Here is a 19,829-nt window from a genome sequence, read left to right as displayed (position 1 = left end):
GCTCTACGTTTACCTTGCCGGGCTCAGCAATACAGCGGAGAATTTAAAAACCTGGTTACCAATGACTCCAGTCCTTCTGTGCCACTGTGCATTACCCGACACTGCCATGTTACCTTATTGATGATTTCGCAAGACATGAATCGGACGATGTGCCGGACAAAACAGCCTTGTCTGGCTGAGTTCAATTGCTGTCATGCGGCTGACTAATGGGGTGCTGATGCAGAGCTGGAAGTGCGCCTAAATAAGCTTGGGAGCAAGGGGAGCGCTCCAAGCCTGGCATCAGCCCTGCTTCAGCTGTTGGGCCGCGGCAATGGCACAGCAGTGCCAGCTGGCAACTCGACAGCTGCCGCGCAGATGCTTGCTACAGCTGCGGCCAACATCGCGCGTGTCACCTACGGCCCTCTGCCTGGGCGAGATGACCCACAGCCAATGGACGCACTCCTGAATGGGCTGAAGGTAAGGGCAGCCTCCTTCTAGTAAATGGAACACATGGATATGCCCATATCTTCATTATAATGCACTCATGCCTGACAATAGATCAGGGCATCTCCACTTCAAAATGCATCAATGCTGGCAGCGCTCCTGTATTTCGGATGGTCTGGGACTTCTCGGCAAAATCTCACATTCTGGCATTCAGCAGATTTTGTGACTATAGTGTGGAATGCTGCAATGCAGGGCGTGGATCCTGCAGGCTGGCAAGCTAGGCTCCTTGAGAGCATTCTGGATGCAACTTTCCATTCCTACACCAGAAGGTTGCAGAGCCAGACATCAATACAGGTGAGACACCACCACCTCAGTGTGGCAAACAAAATTTGAGGTCAATATGTGTTTGCTGACGTGTACTGCTAGCCAATGTCCAATTTCCAAAAAGGATTAGAAACCTCACTTCACCCCACATTGCATCCCCAACATTGCAATTGTATCAACATATGACAATGCAAGGATTTTGTTTGTTTCCGCAGGGCGACACTCCTGAAGGGAGAAAGCATGCGGCAGAGTCTTTGGCTACCAGCCTTGTCGACTCAATGGTGTCTGGCACAGATCGAACCCAATCCATTTCTGGTGTGCACACGCACACCCAGTCTTTTTCATCCTGGTCAATGCTAAGCCACAGATTCCCTTGAATGTTCCTGTCAAGAATATCAGCTGACCTAACTGCAGAACACTGAATGACTACCTGGTGCACAGGGCGGCTATTGGGGCGCCAACTCCAGATCTTCTCTGGGATGAAGTGGTCGAAAAGGCTGCTGGGGTCCATATACTTCTCACTTGGCAATCTGGAAAGTTCAGATGACAGCCTGCATGCTAATCCGAGGGCAGCACTCACCGACAGATTGAAGCAGGTAATAGAAATAAGCATTGCATTTGGGCTCTATATTGTGCAGAAGAAATGCTGCATGCATATTCTGAGAGTGGTCAAATGCTTGTGTAGGCAATTACTTCTGCACGCAAAGCTGCTCTTTGCAAGCGCATTACTCCATACTCTGCAATCTGCAGGTGATTTTTGAAGGAGCAGTGCATGCTCCGAGCCACACAGAAGCTCTACTGCAGGAACTCTACATTGTGGGACAGGAGAGTCCGGCAGGCTATGCACCCGGTTTGTCAGCTGATCTGGCGGCTACATTGGCCTCAGGCCGCGCCGCATTCCCCATGGTTTCGCTGCTGCAGAGCCATTCCAGTGAGCGTCCTCACCCTTACTCATGGGTCTTCACTGGTTTCCAATGGTGATTTGAGATGGGGTTGTGCCTTAGAATGTCATTGCGCTATTGTGGTCCAAATTTACTATTCCCCAATTTTCTGGTCTGTTTAGGTTTGCACTTCTAATAGAAGTATTTCGTTATGTCACAGGCACGCTCACAGTCACCAGAAAAGCACACATTGCGGGGTTGATAGCGGGAGCTATGGGTGCAAATGGGAGCCTGGGGTCAGGACACAAAGCTGACCATCAGCTGCTGCAGCGGCAATTAGCCCATGACCTGGACGCTGCAGGACCATCTCTTGACGAGCCTGCCTTCTCAAACCGGCAAGTGGCATTATTTATTGACACGATATACCGTGCACAATCTCAACGCTAGGACTTCTGCGTCAGTGTCTGTTCAAGTTCACACGTGAACAGCATGTGCATGCAGGCATGCTTGAATTTACTCCATGCAGAAACAGCTGGAGGATCAATGGAAGGTTTCCAAGGGTTAATAGTCTCTCAAGAGACTTATTCGACTGCATGAATTGAGTGCAGGTGCTTCAGGGCTGCAGCTGCACTGATAGCTACAGCAGGCAGCCCGTCAACCAGTCAGCAAGAGCTGCTCCATGCCTTGTGCCATGGCTGCGCAGAGCCCCTGCGTCTGGACCGGCTTCGTGTGGCGCTTGTGTCCTGGCACTGGGTCGCAGCTGCTGCCCGCTCTCTTCAGGTATCGGCGCACAGCTGTGGCCGCAATTTTGTCGTTGTAGGTCTCCCTCAGAAAGAGTCCTAGTTGAGATGGCTCAGTGGATACTTAAGTGTTTGAAATCTCAGCGCTGCAATTTACTGAGTGTGCCAGACGCCTGTGCTCATATTTTGTGCACAGAAATGGATGAAGTCAAAGTTGGTCAGAATTAAAGACATGATGTTTGGGGCAGGTGGCACTGCTCTCACATGTGGCAGCGGAATGGCATGCGACTGCTGCTGCAAGAACTGGCCTCTTCGACACGAGTTTCGACGCCGGTACATTCCGGAACAGCACGGGCGCGCCGCCAGACCTGTCAGCGATGACCGACGCAATTGCTTGCCACCACCTCTGGCTCTCGTTCTTTCTGGAAGCATGGCAGGTAGGCAATGCTGCTGACCTGAACCCGTGCTTTGGAATCAAATGCCTTGGACGAGAAGCAAGTTGGTTTTATGCCTGACTCAATACCGTTCTTGGAGGTGGCCATGACTAGTGCAGTAGCTCTTGAAGGGAAATTCATCGACTGATGGTGTGAGCACTTGAATTGCAGATGGCCACTGAGGAATTTAGCTCTGCCGGAGGGACTGTGTTGAAGTCGTTGCACGAGGTTCTCCAGCGGTCTCTTGCGGACCCAGATGCTCTCTCACAGCATCCGGCGGCCCTTGGCGGACGCTTCAGGCTCTTGTTTCTGGGCCTCAAGCATGCTCGGTACCTGCAGGTTTGTTTGCTTGTCATCGGCAAGGGTCTTTGCTACATCATGATGAAATGCTCAACACTGCCACAAGCATATGCAATAAACATGAGAACCTGGTTGCCAATGACTCCAGTCGTTCTGTACCACTGTGCAATCGCGGACACTGCCATATTATGTTGCAAATTTTGTTCCGGCAGGAGACTGGCAGGCGGGACACAGCAGCTTTGTTGCATGAGAGTGTGCTGGTGTCAGCGCTTATGTGGTTCAGCCACCCTGTGGGATACTTCGGGGGCTGGAGTGCTGAAGAAGCTCGGTGAGTGTGACATATCTCCTTTATTTCCCCCCTCACACCCGACCTGTCAGTGACACTCGTTGATCACACCTGCAAAGGATGTGTCTGCGTATTGAATTTATGATCTTGCATTATGCAGGGAGCAAGCAGCTGCTGTGGACGACTTTGCCTCCCTCCTGGAGGCTGCTGTGCCTACCTGGCCGGCCCCAAGTGCCACAGGGCAGTCAAAGCAGGCTCCAGCCAAAAGCTCATCACAGGTCTCCTTCTCTGACATCACATCGTCCTGCATGACTTCATCCTGAGTTACACACAAAGCATCATACAACCAGAATTTCAGGATCTAAACCAGTGACTAAGATGACGTGTGGCTTGATGGTACACTGAAGAGGTGTGGGTATGTTCAGGTGTCGCTGCAGGACAGACTTGCACTGCTGCGCCTCCTGATGGAGCATGAGAGCGACCGTCTGCACACCTGGGCGGCACCTCTCGAGGCGCGCCAGAGGCGCCACAACCCAGGGCAATGGAGTGCACACTCGGCAGCTGCATGGGCCACCCACCCTAGACTCGCCCTTGCACTCCTTGACCGGTAAAGCCCATATCTTCAGTGCCACTCTGCAAGGAAGTTTTTGCTCAGGCTGACTTGTCAGGAACACAGGTGGCCTCTGAGGGCTCGTTTTGATGAATCATAAGCCTATTTGGAACCATAAATACTGAAAGCCGTACCTGATAGGAGGCGGTTTCGTCAGCATTACAAGGGTGCTCTGCTGTCCATGTGTACACCTCATGGGACTCGTGTCTGATATGACAGGTTCCCTGTGGAAGCGAGCTTGCGGCAACAAGTGGAGGTGCTAGTGGTACAGTGCTCGGCGCAGGCTCGGCTGCAGGCACTACCAGAGGCAGCAGCACTGCTGGCCACCCCTGCGGCTGCCAAGTCTGGCGACGGCGCACTGTCCAACCTGAAGCACTGGGCCCCTGCACCTTTACTACAGGTGCCTTTGGCCCCTCGATGCTCATTCTGCCACTCAGCCCTGGCACTCACCTCCTGGTAATTGGTTGACTGCATTGTAATAATGCTGCAGAAACACAATCCGCTAATCATCCCTGTGCAGAATTAGCGAGGCCAGGTGTACAGTCGGAAGCATGCAGCCGTGCATTCACAGAGTGTCATCAGTTGATGGTCAAGCAAGTGGCAGTTCACAAAATGCCATTACTATTCTGCTTGCACGTGCAGGCTCTGGTGATGATGGGCGGACCTGCAGGGCAGGCGGCGGCTGTGCGCACATACTCGCTGCGTTCCCTCCAGGGCTGTGCGCCTGAACAGGTGCGCAAATTTCTCCAGTCCAGTGATATCTCACCCTTCCGATGATACCACTCTACCATCCCTGTTCCTCTGCCAAGCCAGCATAGGCTCCTACGCAGGCTACTTGTGACTGTGGAATTCAGGCATGTTCCCTGTGTGCCAGGTGGCGTTCTTTCTGCCACAGCTGGTGCAGCAGCTGCGGCGCGATGAGGGCGGCCTGATCAGAAGCTTCTTGCTGGACGCTGCGCAGCGCTCCATGCTCTTTGCACACCACCTGGTGCGGCTCTGCCTGGATATGCTACAGATATATTGTTTGCGTATAGTCCACGGATGCAGATTCGTTTGCTGTGTCATCATGTCCTACACGTTACGGTAATTATGCAGTCTCCATTATTTCCTGGACATTCTGGCACTGTTCCAGTGTGATTGCGCTCACGAAATTGGTCCGAGAGTAGGGACAGGTGCGTTGCCTGGAGGATGTCGTCCAATATATGGGGAGAATGACATTTTTGGGATGTGGGATAAGGTTTTCAAACGTCCAACATCTTGCTTCCTGACAACAGGTGTGCACTCTGAGGAGCGAGGCAAAGCCGTCGGAAGAGGCGTTCTCTCCCGCAGTCAAGCGATCTGGCTGGCAGCCTCCCCAAGACACCGGCCTCTGGGACATTGCCGGCCAGGTCCAGGAGCAGGTGCGTACCCTTGTAAGCAGACGCATCCATGTGGCCATCTTGCATGGTTTTTGACGGGTTGAGATTTAGGCCACACTTATTCAAGCACCTAGTGATTGACTGATATTGTGGTGTGTACTTCTTCAAATGTCTGCGCATGCGCTCCCATGGTATGCTTCCCCTTGCATCATCCAGCTCTCTTCCATATTTGATGGTTAAATGCTATCTTTTGTGTATGCTGCAGGTGTTTGAGCAGATGCCGGAGGATGCGTTGGCGTTTCTGGAGGCCGAGCTGAGCTTCTTTGACGCCGTGACTGACATTAGCGGCTCGCTCTATCCTGTGCGAAAGGACGAGCGCAAGGCCGGGGCAGTCAGGCTTGCTCGCGAGGTGCGCTACTGATGCACTAATTGTACCATGGCTGCTGCATTTGCTTTGCACTTCATAATTCCGCAGTGTCTGGGAAATCTTTTTCTCCAGTGTGGAGGTCCTGCTGAAAGTTATGGTGAGAATGCTTGGTCCTGCTCCGACTTATGCTGACAATGTGCGCGATGTATTGTGCAGCTCAAGCTACAGCGGGATGACCTGTACCTGCCCACCAGCCCGCACTACCGCGTGAAGGGTGTCATCCCCGAGTCGGCCACTCCGATGCAGAGCGCTGCCAAAGTACCCATCCTGGTTGCGTTTCAGGTGCAACTCCTCGACTTCCTGTCTCCCATACAAATGCATGCATGTCCTTAACATCCATCATTGCCATTGCTGCAGCTTCAGCCCTCCGTGCTCATATTCTCTATCAAGTTATCTTGAGTAATTCTCCATCTACACTGCTATTGGCCCATTGGGTGCTCGCTCACAACTTGATTGAAGCGGGTAAAATCCAAATATTGAGTCAATCTTGCTCATCACATCTGAGGTCTGCAGCCTGTGGTTGCATGACAGGTGGAGGACATGGACCGGCAGGAGGAGGGTGCGCGGGTGCAGGCGTGCATCTTCAAGGTGGGCGACGACTGCCGGCAGGATGTCCTCGCGCTGCAAGTGGTGCGCCGCCTCCCTCATATCCAAAGTGCTCACTGTGGTGACCGCTGACAGTGCAGTATTGGTCAGAATACGTGTGACTTGGAAAGGTCTTGAGGACCATGTTTGATGAGGTGATGACGCTCGGTCGACACAATTTCGGGCACATGCAGCTCCGATGCTGTCCATGGGCCATGCAGGTTGTGTAAATCTCTTCTGAGAGGTTATGCTTGAGCACGCTTTGAGGGGCACGATTGCTGAGTGTCAGCAAAAATGAGAGCTTGCGTGCATGCGTGCAGGTGGGCCTGCTGAAGGATGCGCTGGCAAAGGCGGGGCTGCCGCTGTACCTGGCGCCTTACGGCGTCCTGCCCACTGCTTACGAGTGCGGCATCATCGAGGTGCGCACACCTTACAGCAAGATGAATCATATTTTCCATAGGCGCCTAAATTGGCACTACCTCCAGCTCACAGACCACCATACCCCTGGCTCACCCTGCTCCTGCGCTGATGCCCTATAGCCATAAGGCTGCTGTCCTAAATTCCTTTGTTTGTGCTCTAGGATGTTTGCCCAGGGACTCACACCTTGAACATGCTTTGCTGGCTCGGAATGCAGAGACTGACTAGGAACTTCAAACTGTAGGTGGTGCCCAACTGCAACTCGCGCAGCGGGCTGGGAGAGACAGCGGATGGGGGCCTTTACGATATATTCAGGCGCGAGTTTGGGGCACCAGGAACCCCTCGCTTTGAGGCTGCCCGCCAAAACTTCATCGTCTCCGAAGCTGGGTGCGTGTCTCACCCTCTCCAAAAGGCAGTCACATAAATAATGCTTGTTGTGATGGATGGTCCTTAATCCCTCACGTTCTTTAATTGGCACGGCATGCTGTATATTGCTTTTCTTCCGTCATGTTTCTTTGAACATCTTATTTTCTTAAAATCAACCATCAATGTCTGCTTACAGCCTGCAGCTTCTCTCTTCACCCTAACAGAGGTTTCTAACACAGCTGTGTGGTCTGGCGCGCAGTTACGCGATAGCGTGCTTCCTGCTGCAGGCGAAGGACCGCCACAACGGCAACATCTTGATCGATGTTGATGGGCATCTAGTGCACATCGACTTTGGATTCATCCTGGAGATCTCGCCCGGGGGCAACATGCGCTTCGAGTCGGCCGCCTTCAAGCTGTCTCACGAGATGACCCTGCTTGTCGACCCTGGCGGCAGCCGCGCGTCGCGCGAGTTCTGCCGGTTTGAGAACCTCTGCGTGCGCGGCTTCCTTGCGGTGGGCGCCCACTTCACTTTTCCTAGTTGCAACTCAAGATCAGTTCCTCCGATTTTCATTTTGTCCTCATCGTATGCGCAACCTGTTGGCGCATGACTCTAGGGTAATAAGAGCCTTAATGCTTCCTGCTGTATATTCTGGCACGGTGCAGGCTGTGAACACTGATGCCATAAGCTCATAAAGGAGGCTTCACAATTGAACTACGCACCTGGAAAATTTAGCGTGTTGCCCTGCCAGCAGTCCACAAGACTGTGTCTCATTGGATCTGTGTGGCAGAATGGGTGCTTCCTTGTGCAGGCTCGGGGCGTGGCAGAGGGGATCATAGCTACGGTGGCTCTGATGGCTGAGAGCGGGCTGCCCTGCTACGGGCGCGGTCGGCCGGTGGAGAATCTGAGGAAGCGCTTCCACCTGGAGATGAGCGACTCGCAGGCTGCTGCCTTCATGCAGGCCACCATCCGCGATGCCTATGACAAGGTGCGGTGCTGTTCCACCGCAATGCAGGCTTCTCTGAAGCTTGATGGAACGCTGTGGCGAGCGTGAAATCCTGAAGAGCCTTCATCTGCTCATACAGGTGTCTTTTATATGGCTGTGCAAGGGATCTTCAATCCTCAGATCTAGCTTATTTATATTTGTTGCTACCTTTTTCAGGAGCGTGCCATTGAGCACAATTGCTGACATCTGTTCGTTTGGTTGCAGTGGACCACCGGCTTCTACGACTATGTGCAGTATTTACAGAATGCCATTCCCAAGTAATGCGCCCACTAACGCATGTTGCACTGGAGAGGCGATGTACTTGTCATGCATAGAGTTGCTGTCTATTTCATCGACTTAAAACCCTGTAGCACTGTTGACACCAATCCTACAGAGAGAACATCGTGATGTCGAGATACATGCAGAGCAGGCATGTCCCCTTGAATACAGTGTTTGAACAACTTGAGCACCCTGCATATTACCAGGTGACATCAATGCTAGCCAGACTGGCATGCAAGTGCATGTGTGCAAAGGTAGAGAGGTAGCTAGAGCTGATGTTGACATTAACAGCACCGTTGCAGTTGCAGCATGTAAAATTGAAATCACTCAAATTGATGCACCCTTCAGGTAATTTGTGCCGAGTATGCTAGGCCCAACACGTGATTTTTTTATGATCATAAATTTCAGCCTCGAGGCCCGCATTCTCCCAGCTGTGGCCCACCTGGTGACATTAATGCACCTAATGCATCCTGCCATGCTTCACAAAGGACTAGTCTGGACACTCATAATGTTGCCTCATGCTGGGATAATTCTCCAGCCTTTACCAAATGCAAATTCTGACGGCCTGGACACTTGCACGGTGTTGTGCAGATCTCTGCTGGAATGTTACAATTGCAGTCATTCCCTGGTCTACAACAACTTGGCTAGGGAATCAAATGTCATTGCAACCATGCTGGCGCTAAGCGTCGGGCCGGCAAGACATATGAGAACCAGCTGAAAGAGCCCGCCGATGTGTACGGCGGTCAGGAACCCTTAACAGATGTTAAGGGCAGATTCAATCTGGACATCAGCACGCTAGATTAAGCGACAGCTAGTTCTGCGCCATTTGACAGGCTCTCTTCCACCTTCTCGGTGCCCTTCTTGACCTTGCTGTCATTGCTAATTTGTACCTGGACGGTGGCCGACACCTGCACCAGATACAGCACAATGAGGAAACTTCACACCGAGGGAGGGGAGGCTTGCCAGCAGAGCAGAATGTGACGGAGGATGGCCTACCTGTGACTTCTCTATGAGGCCCAAGTTCTGCAAAATTGAGACACTGGCGTTCTCGAGGTTGAGCGTGTACATGTGCAGGCCTGGCGTGCCGGCCTCCAGCAGGCGGCGGCACATCTGGGTGCCCAGCTCAATTCCATAGGCCTTCACTGCCTCATCGTTGTCCTTGATCTTCTCCAAGTGCTCGCTGATCTCGGAAGGGATGGCCGTCTTGCAGAAGGAGGTCATGCGTTTGAAACCGCCGTATGTCATGATGGGCATGATGCCTGCGCAGTTCACACCCCCAGTCAATTAAGAGTGAGGACGATTCGACAGACATGCTTGCTGTGAGCTGTGCATGCTGCTGAGCATACCTGGGATGATGGGGCAGGTGATGCCGAGGGACCGGACATCCTGCACGAATTTGAAGAAGCGGTCCACATCGTAGAAGAGCTGCGTCACAATGATCTCGCCACCAGCATCAATCTGCGCACGACACAACTGTCTTATTCAGGTGCCACTGCACAGAAAGCAACCCTGCTACGTGCCCACAGGATATTTAGCAAGCCCTGCTGAAGAAACTTTGAAAGCAAAACACACCTTCTCCTTCAGATAGTGGAGGTCAGCCCAGTATGCCTTGTCCATCTCCTCTGGGTTGCTGACAATGGCATCAGGGTGACCCTCTGGATAGCCTGCTACTGTGATGCCAAAGAAATCTCCGTATTTCGCCTTGATGTACTTGACTAGGTCCAGCGCACAGGAGAAGCCACCCTCCACCACTGTGAAGGTCTCCTGCCCCTTTGGTGGGTCACCCCTCAAGGCCAGGATGTTCTGGATGCCATAGCTCTTGACCTGCAACAACCAATGCAACATTCTGAATTCCTGCAAAGAACCTGCTTAGCGTAGCATTACCATGCAAATGATCAGACGCAGGTCTCTGGGACAAACGCACCTTGTCCAGAGCATTCTCCAGCTGACTCTCTGGCATGTTGGTGCACGTCAAATGCATCATGGTCTCAACACCCACCTGCATTCAAACGAAGGTTTGTGATGCTATTTTTAAGACGATCCACAATCCTGTGATCTTAAGTCTAGTGCTCATCAAAGGCGTTTACACACCGTATTCTGCATCTTAGCAGCGATGTCCAAGGTGAGGTCTGCTGTAGTGCCTCCAGCGCCCCACGTGATGTCGCAGAAGGTTGGACCATAGGCTGCCATGCGATGTTGGCGGCTATATAGATTCTCTACCCCCTGCATTCAAAGGAAAAAAGGTGTTCAGGGCACAGAGGGAGTTTTAGGCTAACACAACCTCATCAAGATTCTCCGTGAAAAAGGAATAGTATTGAAACAGATTGTCACCTCATCAGTCCTGGGTGGAAAGAATTCAAAGGAGAAAAAAGTCTTCCCCGCCTTTATAGACTCGTTCATTTTGTCTACAATCTTCATGGTGGCGATCTCTTTAATGTGTGATCTTCAATATATTTCGTCACATAACAGAACGAATACGCAAAGTTGTCACAACAAGAGGCGCTGCTGCGATGAAGAGAGCTCGATTCATGGCCGAACCGCCAGCAGGAGGGAATGCCACAGAGCTGGTGGGCTATCAGACACGTGGCTCGATCTGATCAGTGCTGTCCTTTCAGCATCTGCACTACAGAGCTGTTGGAAAATTAGCATCTTTGATGACCAGAATCTTGTTGAGTTTTAGCAGGGCCATTCATGATGTGGCTACGCGATCGATCGGCCGTACATGTAAAGAACGGTGGGCTGCAGTTAGCCATAGAGAAATTAGCTAGAGCCTACAGTACAACTGGAAATAGTCTCAAAATTATATGATGTGCAAATTGCTCAATATGGACTGTGCACACAAGGCAGCTGCCTGGCACCATGCAGAAAGTCCACTGGATATCACCTCTGTGATCCGCTCAATAGATTGGCGGCACCGAAATGACGATATCCGATGATGATCAAGTCGATCATAATGATGACACTGCAATGGCTTCGTTTTGGCCGTTGAGGTCTCATATCCTTTGCCTTGGGCATGATTTGACATTTGGGCTGCGCTACTTGGCATCACACTGTGAGTGTATAGCGCAGAAGCAGCAGTACATGTTACATGCCTTCAAGCTTCTATGATCTGTACATGAAATCCCCATCGCTGCACCACACCAGCTCTCGGCAGTGCCTGCATGGTAGAAGAGCTACGCCAATTCACAAGCCCTTGTCCTCATGAGAAAGACAAACGGAAGAGATCTCTGCCAGCTGAAGAAAGGCTGTCTCAGTGCAGAGTACATGACAGCGTTTGATGGCTAGATAGAAACAAAGTCTCCGCACACTTCATGATCTCAACCGGGCCCTTTCTGATGGAGCTTGCGATTAGATCTGTTGCACTGCTGACAACGCCTCCGCTGTTCGCCAAAATTTCAAGCATAGTTCAACCTGAAGATGTCTGCACAACAACAAGCCAACAGTTACTCTAGATTTCCACCATCCATATAGAAAATATATGCAGTAAAGCTACTGTGCCCAGACTTCCTGTACAAATTTTGGTGAGAAGCCAGAGGTCCAATGAATTCCTCTGCAGCAGGCATCAGAATCCTAGCAAATAGGTGCGGCTGACATGCTTTGAAAGGGAATGCATAAAACCGTAACATACCATTGGTGATGATGAAGGAGCCACCAGACGCAGCTAGGTGAAAGACCTGGCTAAACTTCAGAGGATTTGCCTCGCCATCCACCTGCACATCACATAAGGCAGTCTTCAGCATTGTATAAACCGAATGTAATCATTGCTATGTCGGCTCATGGCAGGCACTAGGCGAGCGAGTGGAGGGTGCGCACCAGCAGCTGGCCAGTGACAAACACGATGAGGCCATTGCTCAGCGAAGGCTGTGCGTCCACAGAAGAGATGTGATGCCTCACCTACCACAAGCACAGAATGGCTGAAGCCATGATCAATCTTCACCCGCCCAACTTGTAAACTTCCCCATTTGTGTCATCGCAGTATATCAAAACAGAAACCAACCAAAAACGTCCGATCTTGACATAATGCGTGCCACACATCACTTCAAATAAGCAAAGTAATTGTATTTCTCACCTGCTGAAATGGCAAAGAGGTAAGCTTGCCGATGACAGCAGCCTGGCCCTGGAATTTTTGGCCCTCGAAGCTCAAAATGGCGTTGTCCTGGTAAAGCGGTTGCAGAGCTGCCCTATTCTGGTCAAATGTCTTGTAGTAATGCTCCTGAAAAGCCTGCACGTAAGCGAAAATTGTTTTGGCACATCAGCACCTGGACATGCGTGATGGCAAAATATTATAACAGGAACGCCACGAGATCATTCACATACCTTCGCAACCTCTTCTGGAGAAGCCATCCTGTCTCGTCGAGGCAAAATTTTCCGCTGTAGGAACACGGAAAACCTGGCTCAGCAGGTCGGAGATGCTACAAAGAGGGAGCGCTCCTTTCACTTAAACAGGCAGCTGCGCCACGCACCACAGCAACCAGCGGGCCAGTCAGTAAATGCCAGCTCACAGCAAACAGTCTAGACCACTCAAATGAAGAATCTAGCGGCATGTTGGGATGGCAATGTGACTGGGCTACAGGGTAATCCCCTCGAGGTTAGTGATCACTTGGATAGGGTATTCATGAATACCCTATCCAAGTTCAAATGCAAGCTGTCTCCCATTTTTGGCTGTATGATCACACCTTTGTTGATTGCTTCGAGCTATATACCCCCAGCAGGCTCACGGCAATTGCAACCCTTAGACCTAACCAATCGGTTTACATGGGCTCAATGCACCGCTCCTTGCTGCTCGTGCTCAGGGCAGTGTGTTCCTGGCAGGAGATTTCAATGCTGGAGTGTGAAACTTGCTTGATTCTGATAGTCTTGATAGTGGCTTGAGGTTGCACTGATGAAGGGGTATGTGCTCATGGTGTGCGCCTGCTAGATCTTTGCAAAGACACCGGTACCGACATGCTCTTATGCACTGGCAGAGTGCCAGGGGACCTGGAGGCAGTGCCTACCTTTAAGGCTAAAACCCATACTATGGGATAGTACTCACGCAACTAGACCGGACCATATTCTCGTTTCGGTTGGCACGTTGCCCCTGATTTCTAGTGTTGTTGTGAATATTGGCAGGCGGGACTCTGATCATCACCCAACTAAGATGACCTTGCAAGTGAATGTGGTTGAGAACCATCACAGGATGATCCTGTGTCATGTGTTGGGCAGCCACCGTCCCGTGTGAGGTGGCAGCCAACAAGCAGGAATGCATTGATTGATGCTCTGCGCGTTGTTGCAAGTGCTAGCCTTGAGGCCTGCCAAGGGCTTGCAGTGACTGGGCCAGTTGATGCAATTTTCCAGACTCTTGATGCGGGTATTCGACAGGCGGCCGCCGCAAGGAATATGCACGCCTATCCTGGGCGCCAACGGCGGCCAGCGCGCGTCGATGCGCCTTCTGATGCGGAGTGGCGCCATCTCAAGAGGGACGTCCGCGCGGCTCTGATCATCACCCAACTAAGATGACCTTGCAAGTGAATGTGGTTGAGAACCATCACAGGATGATCCTGTGTCATGTGTTGGGCAGCCACCGTCCCGTGTGAGGTGGCAGCCAACAAGCAGGAATGCATTGATTGATGCTCTGCGCGTTGTTGCAAGTGCTAGCCTTGAGGCCTGCCAAGGGCTTGCAGTGACTGGGCCAGTTGATGCAATTTTCCAGACTCTTGATGCGGGTATTCGACAGGCGGCCGCCGCAAGGAATATGCACGCCTATCCTGGGCGCCAACGGCGGCCAGCGCGCGTCGATGCGCCTTCTGATGCGGAGTGGCGCCATCTCAAGAGGGACGTCCGCGCGGCGCGCCCGCGCCGCGCGCGGGCGCGACCCCTCCGACTTCATGCTCAGGAGCGTCTCTACCACAACACCGTCCGCACCAAACGGCGCGCTCACCGGCTCGCACACTTGCGGCGCCTGCTAGATGAATTGCACATTGACCCCCGTTCCTACTGGAAGCAGCTCTGGGCCCAGCCGTCTGGCATTCCCGAGCAGCTCAAGCTAGTCCAAATGTGGGATGGCTATTGTGCGAGGGTTGCAATTTGCAATCGCCCGAATTGCAGAGCTGCCCCAGCTGGAATACCCTGTGCAGCCATCCTGCCGTCCATGCTGATGCTTTGAATGCACCCTTCTTATTGGGGAAGTGCTAGATGGGCTTCAAAAATTGCATTGTGGCCGTGTCACAAGTGTCCAAGGTCTGCCTGCTGAGCTGTCACAGTATGCCATGGACGAGCCAGAGCCAGGCATGCCTCCTCCGGAGAGAGTCCTCGCCCCCGCTCTGGCTGCAGTTTTGAACTCTGCCTTTCAAGCAAATTTTTTGCTGGGCATGTCCCGTACTAAGTGAAACGGAGTGTGATCAACCTTCTGCACAAAAAAGGCAGCAAGCTTGACACTATGGGGACCAGAAACTTCACACATGCTTCCCAGGAACTTCACATCTGATGCCAGTGGTGAAGCGTTTGTGTTGTGATTGTGAAGTCAGGTGACGTGGACGTGAAGCCGTTGTTACAGTCACAAGGAAGGGGTTGGGACGCCGTCGTGAAGTTAGGCCACCAGCGGCCTAACTTCACAACCAAGTTTGAAATGCTGGTTGTGACCCTGTTGCGACGCGGTTGTGACGTCATTGTGACGCGTATATGGCTTTTTTACGGCCGCACCACTCACTTCCTATTGACTTCCCAGCCACGTGCAAGTTTGAGGGCACGTGTGAAGGACGTGTGAAGTGGCCATGACGTGATGGGGAATAACGCCGGATTCGGCAGGCATCCCGTGAAGATCTCAAAAGGTTCACAATTGGATCCGAAAAAGGTGCATGCTGATGTGGAAGGGAACTGGATGTGAAAAGGTAACCGCCGCGTGTGATGTCGTAATGGCTTCATTACAACTTCCCTACCAGTTCCCATACAATCAATTTGTGACCCCAATGTGAAGGGATCAGGAATTGCAACCGCGCGCGGTCTGCAGCATTCAGGCTTCACAAGAGTATCACAAGCGTGTCCTAAAACAACAATAAGCAATTCTCAACCAAGTCACAGTGAAGACAACGTGAAGCACTTGTGAATTCCGCCGCAGCGCAGAACTTCCTAGAAAGGTTCCACACTGTTCACCAACAACAAAATGTCCATGCCTACAACCACAGATATTCAGTCCATGCTCAACAAAAATATATTTACAACCATTCAGTTAACAGTATTCCACACTCATTCATATTCCTGCATTTTGTTCACCAATCTAGTTCCTTCTTGCATCCGCTGCTAAAGAGCCCGGCAGTGGCTGCGCTGCGCATGCTCAGTTCTCGCCCGGAGCATCCTCTAACTCAGAGTAGCTACCGAGCTGTCGGGATCCTCCAGACCCTCATGCGCTCTCCGTGTTGAGCATGCCTTTCGCAAGGCGCTTCACCTGCAAGCAGAGGGACAATCAAGCATTACTGTCAGCACGTTATACACCTTCCCAACTGCCAGAGCAGAAAATTCTGGGGTATCCAGCTATCTTTCTGCGCGGGACATGGAGCCTGCTAGCTAACACGCCTCCATAACCTGTGCAATAACTATATGAACTATATGAACCCATTCACGTGCAAGTCTGAGGGGCACGTGTGAAGGACATGGGAAGCGACCAGGAAGTTGCCATGAAGCACGCCGGAAGTCGACATGCATCACACAGAGATCCCACACGGGTCATATATAAGTTCAATGATGTTGCATGCCGATGTGGTAGAGCAGTGGTTGTGAACCTGTCATCCGCAGCGTGTGCCATCATAACCGGTTCTTGACAGGTTTTCAACCTGCTACCAAATTGTGAATCTGAGATTTGCCCTTTATATTTAGGAGTGTGAGGTTTAGCCAAGTTGAAATGGCCACAAGTGGGCAAGGGAGACCTTGTCCTAGTGCTACTCAGGCTCAAGGACTCTACTTGTGACACCGACTTGACATAAAAGTGGGGGCTTGGCCTCTGCAAGGCCCACAATACTTCAAGCATGGCTAGGCATGATGGTAGGATGATGATCAATGACCCATGGTGGGCCTTCCATGATGGTTAAGGCAATCATTGGAGGTGTGCCCCCTTGGCCCCACCCCCTTTGCATCCTTGTGGACCCCAATGAGCTCCAGGCATGCCCCCTACACCATGCCAGTCAAGTGAGAGGCTCTGCATAGCTCCAAGATACCTTGGTTTCCAATAGTCACTATTCTGGCCATGTTCAATAGTGACTATTGTAGGGTGAGGCATGCAATAGTCACTATTCTGGCACCCGTGAATAGTCACTATTCTGCCCAGCCCCCGAAGCATGAGAATTCGCCTAAGTGCTCACGAGGTTGCTTGCTAGGTCAGAATAGTCACTATCCTAGCCAAGCTTGGGAGAAACACAACAAAGTGCTCACCTTCATCTCAACAAGGAGGCTTCACCCCGAGTCGTTGTCGGGCTCCAAGGGCTTGGCAAATCCGGAGGACCTGTGACGGCCAGAATAGTGACTATTCAGGGATGCAGGTAAATAGTCACTATCCTTGGATCATCCTCAGGATAGTGACACCCCAGAATAGTCACTATCCTGAAAAAGAGGTGCTCCTAGCTAAGGCTTCCACAACACTTGGCCTCTTGTAGACTTTGCCTAGGGACCCCAAACATTGAAATGAAACTCTTGGCACTCCTAGATTCCATGATTCCATGAGCTGGCAATCAAAAGTTGGCCAAACTGGTGCAACATGACTCACCTTCTCCTCTTCCTTGTGGCCCTAGGGGGTGCATTGTTCTCCAGGTGTGTCCCCCAACTCAAGCAAGATGGCCTCACACACCATGGCTTGTTGGGGCAAGCATGGCAGCACTCATGTGCTGGTGAAGGTGGGTCCCCATGTGCCAGCCAACACGCCAGCCTGTGTACTCCAATCTTGATCCTTTGCTCATCTCTCTTGTCCACCCATTCCCACTTTCCCTTCACATGGACTCTCTCCTTGAACTTGTGTCTCCACTTGCCAAAGAGCAAGTATGGGTATCCTTCTTGGGAGACAGCCACTGGCCATGGTAGGTTCCCAGGGTTAACCCCCACACAGTGCTCCATGGGCTGCTTCATTGCTAGATCCTGGATGTCCAGGGGTTGATCCCATCCATGAGGATCAAGGATGCCATTGTAGGCTTTGGCCAATACCTTGCCCACTCCCTTGCTCAAAGGAGGGGTGGCAATGTCAAAGGTGGCCTTGCTCCACACTCCTGCCACAGCCGCTTGCTGCACAAGGTTCCCAAAGGTGTCATACAAGGTCATTGTTTGGCCATTTGCTAAAGATGGCTCTCTGATCAAAGCTACAATGTAGCTAAAGTCCCCCCAAGTGATCAAGGAGTTGGGGTCTAGTAATTGGTGCAAACCAATCCAAGGTAGATCCATAGGGTGGTGAGCAAAGGGGACTTGGTTGTATTGTAGCATGGATCACTAAGCTTGTTTGTCTTGCCAAAGGATTGCCTTGGCAAGTGTTCGACGCTCGGAGGTTCGTGTCGGAGTCGTTTGGGATGTTCCGGAAGCGTAACCGGTGACGAACTGCAGCTGAAAATAGTGACTATCCTGGATGGTGGCTGGCAGAATAGTCACTATCTTGGGTGATTCCTTGGTAGAATAGTGACTATGCTACAGGCGAGGATAGTCACTATTTTGGCTGGTGCTTGCTTAGAATAGTGACTATTTAATACGCCTTAGGATAGTGACTATTCTCCCGGAACCAATATTCCAAGATTCGTCCAAGTGCTGAAGGTAGACTTGATGCTGCCAAGTAGGATCTTGAACTCTGCCCATGTAGAATAGTGACTATTCTACTGGCAAGGATAGTCACTATTTTGGTTGGTGCCTGTGTACAATAGTGACTATTTTGCACGCTCACGATAGTGACTTTTCTCCCGGGACCGGGATCCAAAATTTGTCGAAGTGCTGAAGGCAAACTTGAAGCTATCTTGACCATCTTGAACTCTGCCCATGTAGAATAGTGACTATTCTACTTGCAAGGATAGTCACTATTTTGGTTGGTGCCTGTGTACAATAGTGACTATTTTGCACGCTCAGGATAGTGACTATTCTCCCGGGACCAGGATCCAAAATTTGTCCAAGTGCTGAAGGCAAACTTGAAGCTATCTTGACCATCTTGAACTCTGCCCATGTAGAATAGTGACTATGCTACAGGCGAGGATAGTCACTATTTTGGCTGGTGCTTGTGTACAATAGTGACTATCCTGGGTGATGCTCTGGTAGAATAATGACTATGCTACAGGCACAATAGTCACTATTTTGGCCGGTGCCTATGTACAATAGTGACTATCCCAGGTCATGCCCTGCAAGAATAGTGACTATGCTACCGGCAGGATAGTCACTATTTTGGCTGGTGCCTATGTACAATAGTGACTATCCTGTGTCATGCCCTGGTAGAATAGTGACTATGCTACAGGCAGGATAGTCACTATTGTGGCACCAATTTGCCTAGGATAGTGATTATCCTCTTCATGCACTCTAAGGATAGTGACTATTGCAACAACCTTCATACAGGTTGCTAAATCTCAACAATAGCCACCATGACTATCAAATTAATATACAAATGTTTATGAGAAGCTTGTGGATGTGAGCACTTGTGTTGCAAGGCCATTCTAGCTCCTATGGGATTCAGAGCTCTAGGAGTTGCCATGCATCCATATGTTGTGCACAAGGTGACTGAAACCGTGCCGCTCCCCTCCCAACCACTTGGTTGGACTAATTACAATATATGTTGACTTTAGAAACCATCATGGCCATGGGATCTTGCCAAAGACATAGTGGAACACTATACTAGCTCCTATGGGATTCCTGGCTCTAGGAATAACACTTGCACTCAATATGTTGAAGACAACATGGTAGACTGTGTTGAACTCTTGCCACCATGTGTGTACACTCAAATGGCACTATATTTAGGGTTTAGGGTTCAAGATTTTGTCAGGGTTTAGGGTTTAGATTTATTTTTAGGGTTTATGTGTATATTTTTTAATGTAGGTTTTGGAGGGTGTAGGGTGTAGGGTGTAGGGTTTAGGGTTTAGGGTGTAGGGTGTAGGGCGTAGGGCGTAGGGCGTAGGGTTTAGGGTTTAGGGTTTAGGTTTCAGGGTTTAGGGTTTAGGGTTTAGGGCTTAGGGCTTAGGGTTTAGGGTTTAGGGTTTAGGGTTTAGGGTTTAGGGTTTAGGGTTTAGGGTTTAGGGTTTAGGGTTTAGGGTTTAGGGTTTAGGGTTTAGGGTTTAGGGTTTAGGGTTTAGGGTTTAGGGTTTAGGGTTTAGGGTTTAGGGTTTAGGGTTTAGGGTTTAGGGTTTAGGGTTTAGGGTTTAGGGTTTAGGGTTTAGGGTTTAGGGTTTAGGGTTTAGGGTTTAGGGTTTAGGGTTTAGGGTTTAGGGTTTAGGGTTTA

General features: G+C 51.0%; 4 protein-coding genes across 4 annotated transcripts; 2 read left to right on the top strand and 2 right to left on the bottom strand.

Annotated features, from left to right (window-relative positions):
• Nucleotides 1-3,822: 3,822 nt before the first annotated feature.
• COCSUDRAFT_19170 (phosphatidylinositol 3 and 4-kinase family protein) lies at nt 3,823-8,416 on the top strand (the record flags this gene model as incomplete). The annotated part of the gene is made up of 13 exons (XM_005644308.1): nt 3,823-3,995; nt 4,218-4,398; nt 4,641-4,730; nt 4,873-4,986; nt 5,273-5,398; nt 5,622-5,765; nt 5,940-6,065; nt 6,315-6,413; nt 6,689-6,787; nt 7,030-7,172; nt 7,411-7,663; nt 7,961-8,137; nt 8,360-8,416. Coding segments are annotated over 13 exons (1,782 nt in total), but the record flags the coding sequence as incomplete, so codon positions are not given.
• Nucleotides 8,417-8,782: 366 nt separating this feature from the next.
• On the bottom strand, nt 8,783-10,886 carry COCSUDRAFT_30887 (methylenetetrahydrofolate reduct). The gene is made up of 7 exons (XM_005644307.1): nt 10,745-10,886; nt 10,505-10,636; nt 10,338-10,412; nt 9,986-10,237; nt 9,760-9,871; nt 9,410-9,672; nt 8,783-9,321 (listed from the first exon to the last, which is right to left on the bottom strand). The coding sequence occupies exons 1-7, from the start codon at nt 10,829-10,831 to the stop codon at nt 9,214-9,216; spliced, it is 1,029 nt and encodes a 342-aa protein (XP_005644364.1). The 5' UTR covers nt 10,832-10,886; the 3' UTR covers nt 8,783-9,213.
• A 595-nt stretch (nt 10,887-11,481) lies between these two features.
• COCSUDRAFT_30882 (nuclear transport factor 2) lies at nt 11,482-12,874 on the bottom strand. Its single transcript, XM_005644306.1, has 5 exons — nt 12,731-12,874; nt 12,483-12,635; nt 12,227-12,307; nt 12,042-12,123; nt 11,482-11,834 (listed from the first exon to the last, which is right to left on the bottom strand). The coding sequence occupies exons 1-5, from the start codon at nt 12,755-12,757 to the stop codon at nt 11,809-11,811; spliced, it is 369 nt and encodes a 122-aa protein (XP_005644363.1). The 5' UTR covers nt 12,758-12,874; the 3' UTR covers nt 11,482-11,808.
• An 880-nt stretch (nt 12,875-13,754) lies between these two features.
• COCSUDRAFT_58053 (hypothetical protein) lies at nt 13,755-14,358 on the top strand (the record flags this gene model as incomplete). Its single annotated transcript, XM_005644305.1, has 2 exons — nt 13,755-13,873; nt 14,127-14,358. The coding sequence occupies 2 exons, from the start codon at nt 13,755-13,757 to the stop codon at nt 14,356-14,358; spliced, it is 351 nt and encodes a 116-aa protein (XP_005644362.1).
• Nucleotides 14,359-19,829: the final 5,471 nt, after the last annotated feature.

The sequence above is a fragment of the Coccomyxa subellipsoidea genome, assembly GCF_000258705.1.
Source record: "Coccomyxa subellipsoidea C-169, whole genome shotgun sequence".
Classification (NCBI taxonomy): domain Eukaryota; kingdom Viridiplantae; phylum Chlorophyta; class Trebouxiophyceae; family Coccomyxaceae; genus Coccomyxa; species Coccomyxa subellipsoidea.
The sequence above is the reverse complement of the archived record's forward strand: the minus strand, read 5'-3'. Positions and strand labels throughout refer to the sequence as shown.

Excerpts from the sequence above, each read along its gene's own strand:
- COCSUDRAFT_30887 (XM_005644307.1), bottom strand. The coding sequence starts at position 10,831 with ATGAAGATTGTAGACAAAATGAACGAGTCTATAAAGGCGGGGAAGACT. Across the intron at positions 10,413-10,504 it reads CTGCTAAGATGCAGAATACG|GTGGGTGTTGAGACCATGAT; the intron begins GTGTGTAAACGC and ends GTTTGAATGCAG. Across the intron at positions 9,673-9,759 it reads CACCTGCCCCATCATCCCAG|GCATCATGCCCATCATGACA; the intron begins GTATGCTCAGCA and ends TGAACTGCGCAG.
- COCSUDRAFT_30882 (XM_005644306.1), bottom strand. The coding sequence starts at position 12,757 with ATGGCTTCTCCAGAAGAGGTTGCGAAG. Across the intron at positions 12,636-12,730 it reads CTCCAGAAGAGGTTGCGAAG|GCTTTTCAGGAGCATTACTA; the intron begins GTATGTGAATGA and ends GCTTACGTGCAG. Across the intron at positions 12,124-12,226 it reads TTGTCACTGGCCAGCTGCTG|GTGGATGGCGAGGCAAATCC; the intron begins GTGCGCACCCTC and ends TGTGATGTGCAG.